This window comes from Myotis davidii, unplaced genomic scaffold, assembly GCF_000327345.1.
Source record: "Myotis davidii unplaced genomic scaffold, ASM32734v1 scaffold370, whole genome shotgun sequence".
NCBI classification, from domain to species: Eukaryota; Metazoa; Chordata; class Mammalia; order Chiroptera; family Vespertilionidae; genus Myotis; species Myotis davidii.
Genome location: NW_006288615.1, coordinates 8,260,290 through 8,265,780, shown reverse-complemented (window position 1 = coordinate 8,265,780; position 5,491 = coordinate 8,260,290). Strand labels below are relative to the sequence as shown.

The 5,491-nt window shown below is 49.7% G+C and overlaps 1 protein-coding gene across 1 annotated transcript in view; it reads left to right on the top strand.

Moving 5' to 3' along the window:
• PASK (PAS domain containing serine/threonine kinase) overlaps window positions 1-5,491 on the top strand; it is a 31,068-nt gene that overhangs the window by 8,754 nt on the left and 16,823 nt on the right. The window contains exons 7-9 of the mRNA XM_015561815.1: window positions 5-236; window positions 1,582-1,741; window positions 3,562-3,718. Coding sequence (XP_015417301.1) covers window positions 5-236; window positions 1,582-1,741; window positions 3,562-3,718 — 549 coding nt within the window. The remainder of the gene's footprint in view (window positions 1-4; window positions 237-1,581; window positions 1,742-3,561; window positions 3,719-5,491) is intronic.

Sequence of the window (5,491 nt, the reverse complement as noted above, 5' to 3'; positions counted from 1 at the left end):
GAAGAGCCAAGGATGGTACCACCTTCCCTCTGAGCTTAAAGCTGAAACCTAAGCCCAATAGCAAGGAGGCAGAAGCCGGCCAGGGGGCCCCTGAGCAAGGTTACTCAGCGTCCATCTGGGTGTTCTCCACCATCAGCGGCCTTATCACCCTCCTGTCGGACGGGACCATCTACGGCATCAATCACAGCTTTGCACTGATGCTGTTCGGTTATGGGAGGACGGAGCTCCTGGGCAAGGTGGGCTCTCCCTGCATGGCTGGCCACTCCCTGTGAGGAAGCTGGTCTGGGTCTCACAGTGAAGGTGTGCATTGGTCCCTGGCCCTGTGCATCCACGTCTTCCAGTCCGGCTGCTGGCTTCACTGGGGGCATGCGGGCTGAGAGGGATTTCTTGCTCATGGTACCACTTCCCTGCTTGATTTTTCTAGACCCCACTGAGCATTCTGACCCTCTGGACCATCTCCAGAGCCACCCCAGCAGAGGGAAGGAGCTCTTGCCTCAAAGCTTCATCCCTATCGAGTCTGGTCTAAGAGACTGGACCAGGGTGTGTGTCACAGCTGTGGGCATTTGCTCTGAACCCTCAGGTCAGGGCTTGTCTGCTTCTCCCCTGACAGCCCTGGGGATTATTGGGGAAGTCTGCTGTTCAAAGGAAGGTATTTCTGTGACCTTCTTCCTTGGTTGAGCTTTTTTTTCAGTTCTTTACACATGGGAGGTAGAAGTCTCCACACACCAGGGGCCAGGCTCCAGGGGTGCTGACTACCCCTTTTTTCTTACCAAGACTACTGAGTGGTCCTGTGCCAGTTATTGCAAAAAACCTCCTCAAACTTAGTGCCCAAGTGACAATCATGTGTTCTGGTCATAAATCGGTCCTTTGAGCTGAATTGTAAGTGGAACAGCCATTCTATTCCATGTGGTGTTGGCTAGGGGTGATGTCCTCCCTGGGCTCATGGTTCAGTTGAAGTTAATGGAGACTTAGTTGGCATGATTTTTGGACAAGGGATTTCACGGGAGTGTTGAGGACAGCAGGTCCCTTCAGGGAGGGTGTGTGTGGGTAAGAGCATGTTCTGGATTCACGTGACCAAGGGCAGCCCGGGAGTCAGGGCCACATGCAGACCAGAGAAGGTGTCTGTCCTTGCAGTTCTGGGCCCAGGACTCTCACACTGGGGCCATGGTTGGTGCAGCACAGGCCCCTGCTAGATTCTGGGGGTCAGTATCCTACTGCCCGAGGCCCTTTGTCCTTTTATGCCAGGACATTGGAGTAGGAAGCTTGTAAACATGGGCTCCCAGGCCTGAGGAGAACATGGGGCAAATTCAGAAAATGTGTAGATATCTGAATAATTAGCTTCAGAGTGTGTTAGTTTTCTCTTTACACAAGAAAAAGGCAAAAAGTCATGAATTCCATGTTGAGCATTAGAGGATTTCAGGCCTTTCAGGGAAATCTGACTCGGTCTCCCTCACCTGGAGGAATGATACCCCAGAGACTGGGCACCTTGTTTCCATGCCCCCCTCCCCCCCAGAAGGGATGGTGGGTGGTGCAGCAGGTCTGGATTCTCTCCTGTTCTGAGCACTGCTGTTTGTTTTCCAGAACATCACTTTCCTGATCCCTGGTTTTTACCGTTGCATGGACCTTGTAAATGAGGGCTCCTTACCACTGCCAGACCTGGTCAGCCGCCTGGACATGGGAAACCGGAGTGAGCCTGGGGAAACGACCGTGGACCCCCTGCAGGGCTGGAGCACGGCTGAGGGTGAGCCTGGGGTCTCCTCCAAGGAGCCTGCCTGAACCTCCACTGGGGACAGGAGGGAGCTGGGGCTTGGGTGTGTCAGGTGGGAGGGGGAGAGATTGGGGATTGTGTGTGTGTGTGGATTCTGTGTTCCTCTGTTTCTGATGGGCCTTCAGTGTTTCCTGGGGACAGGACATGTGTATCCCACTAATGTGTTAGCAGAGAAAGGACCAGAACTTCCCCACGTGCCTGTCATAAGTTCCCACAGGCCTGTATATATGATGCCATAGCTAATTGTCTTTTGTAAATAAGTCTCTGTAGCTTTATGTAGTTTGAGGTCTGATGTAGCATATCAAGTTAACCTGATGTAAAACAATCACTGTAGGATTTCTTTATCTTGTTAATTACTGCATTTTTTATAAAAAAATCCTCACCCAAGGAGTGAGGATATTTTTTTGAGGATATATTCATTGATTTTATAGAGCGTGGAAGGGAGGAGGGAAGGGGAAAGGGAGAAAGAGGGGAGAGAGAGATAGAAAAAAAGATTGATGTGACAAAGACACATTGGTTGGTTGCCTTCTACACACACCCCGACTGGAGGGCGGGGATTGGATCTGCAACCCAGGTACGAGCCCTTGACCAGGAATCGAGCCCTCTAACCATTGAGAATATTGGCCAGGGCAATCACTGTGCTTTTAATTTTTTTTTCAATTCTCACCTGAGGACGTGCTTGTTGATTTTAGAGAGAGGGGATGGGAGAGAGAGAGGAACGATTGATGTGAGAAAGAAACATTGATTTGGCTTCCCATAGGTGCTCTGACTGGGGATCAAACCCACAATCTAGGTCTATGCCCTGACCAAGAATTCAACCCACAAACTTTCAGTATACGGGACGATGCTCTAACCAACCGAGCCACACTGACCAACGCCCCTGTACTTTTATTTTTAACATTTAAAAAAATATATTTTTTTATTGATTTCAGAGAGTAAAGGAGAAGGGAGAGAGGGATAGAAACATCAGTGATGAGAGAGAATCATTGATCAGCTGCCTCCTGCATACCCCACACTGGGGATTGAGTCCACAACCCAGGCACGTGCCCTGACTGGGAATAGAACTGTGACCTCCTGGTTCATAGGTCAATGCTCAACCACTGAGTCATGCTGGCTGGGCTAATTTAACATTTAAGATTACTCCCACACCTGCCCCGAGTCACACTCTATGGCTTTGTGAGTGTCCAGTGAGGACTAAGCTCACGGCTCCTGCCCTGAGTGATTCCTACCGTGGAGCTCAGGGCTATGGCAGCAGCTCTAGCTCTAGTTGAATGGGGAAGGAGTAGGGCACTCTGAAGCCTCCTGGGTGCTCATCTTCCCTTGACAAGGAGCAAGGAGTTGTACCCCACACACTCCCTGGCAGCCTTCTCACTGCCCTCAGTGGGCAGGCGGGCTGGGTGCAGTTCTGGAAGGCTAGCAGGAGTCAGGTCACAGGGCTGTGTGGTCATCTTAGGGATGGTGTCTTTTATCCTGAGTCAGAGTGGAGCCCTTGGAGGGCTGTGGGCCGATGAGGGACCTGATCCAACTGTGGTGTTAGTGAGATCATGCTGGCCAAGTGCAGGGCCCAGGGCAATACAACAGGGTGGGCAGAGGATGCTGGCCTGGACTGGGTGTCTGTGAGGTGGCTAGAGGTGACCGGATCTGGGACAGGCTTTGAACGTGGGGCAGATAGAGTTTAGTAGATCAGGTTATCTCCTGTTCCCTCATGCCCTTGAGTCACTGGGAAATGAAGAGCTTTGTCTCAGCAGGGTTGCTTGCAAATGGAAAACATTTTTTTCTGCTGTTGTTGCTAGATCCAGGGGTTAATGTCATGCTCGCTGTTGACCACATGCTGCCCCTAGACAGGACCCCAAAGCCAGCGGGAAGCCAAGAAGTTGTCACAGGGATCCAGACCCAAGTGGACACTGGAGTCCGGCTCCCTTCTCCCCTCTCATCTCTGCCCACTCTGGGGTAAGTCCTCTGGAAGGTGCAGGTTACTTGGTGCTCCCTAGCAGCCTCTGTGTGATTACCCGCATTTTACCTGGAAGGAAACATTTAGGTAGGTTTCAGGTAACTGATATGAGCACAGTTTTCTCATTTTAAAACTTATATGAATCTGTTCTCTTTGTGTGTGTTAAGTAACAAAGTATTTTATTTAAAGAAAATACGTATTAGGGAATTTGGTAAAATGAGAAACGTAGAAATAAAAAATGCCCCTTTCAGTTACCACATCCTATTGTGCATAGCATTTTGGTGTGTTTCAACCAGTTTTATCCTTAAAAATCTGATGCGTAGCACACAGTAATGCGCCACACAAGGGTGTGCGTGTGCCTGGCCTTTCTGCTCTGCCCAGGACTCAGTGCCCTCAGTGCCTTAGGGCCTGGATGCAGGTCATAGGGCTGCCTTTGAACTTGACCTATGCATTCCCTATGTCTTATTTCTCTTGCTCATTGTTGTGTCTGGGAGATTTATCCACATTGTTGTGTTTTCCAGTCTTAAAATTATTTCAAAAATATGTAATATGTGAATGAATGTGTGCTTTTCGAAAGTACAGAAGAATAATGGTAAAAAGCAAATGTTCAGTGACTATCTCCCAATCTTTCCGAGAGGGAACCACTGTCAGCAGTTGTATTCTTCTAGACCAGTGGTCGGCAAACTCATTAGTCAACAGAGCCAAATATCAACAGTACAACGATTAAAATTTCTTTTGAGAGCCACATTTTTTAAACTTAAACTATATAGGTAGGTACATTGTTATGAACTTAATTAGGGTACTCTTAAGGCTTAGGAAGAGCCACACTCAAGGGGCCTAAGAGCCCCATGTGGCTTGCAAGCCGCAGTTTGCCAACCACTGTTCTAGACCATTTCCCTGTGCACTTAAATATAATATACTAAAGGCCCAGTGCATGAAATCGTGCATGGGTAGGGTCCCTAGGCCTAGCCTGTGATCAGGGCTCTCTTCCACCCACTAGCCAGTCCCCAGTGCTGCCCTGCCGGTTCCTTCCCCGTGGTTTTCCGTTTGCCAGATTGGAGCCTGCGGGCCACGGGGAGGGACCAAGAGGTCTGCCTTTGGCCTGCTTGCCAGTCCCCAGTCCCGCTCTGCCGCCAACCACCCTGGTTCCCCCGTGGTTCCCCGTTGGTCATCCAGCAGTCAGAGCCTGTGGGCTGTGGGGAGGGACCGATTGGAGGTCAATGCACCTCATAGTGACTGGTCGATCGGTCGTTCTGGTTGTTCTGGTCGCTGGCCTTTTATTATATAGGATTATACATGTGTGCTCGTATAAAGCTGCCCTGTTCCTTTAATAGATCACTCTGTGCATGTTGTGCTCCCTGTGCGCATGCACACACGCACACACGCACTCATGTACACAAATAGGGTCACACTGTACATGTTGTCTTCCGTGTATACGTGCACACATGCACACACTTGTGTGTGTCTTGAAGATTTTTCTCTGTGGTGCTGCCTCAGAACCAGCTTTCTATGTAACACCAGAGTTCAGGTCGATGTTTTCTTGTTGATAAAGTGTTCCAGCTGTTTCCTGTCCTTTGCTTAGGCTCCCTGGCTTCTTCTACCTTAACTGTGGTGTCCACTCTTGGTGTTTTTTTTTTAATTAAATCTTTATTGTTCAGATTATTACAGTTGTTCCTCTTTTTTCCCCCCATAGCTCCCCTCCACCTGGTTCCCACCCCACCCTCTGCCCTTACCCCCCACACTGTCCTCATCCAAGGTGCACGATTTTTGTC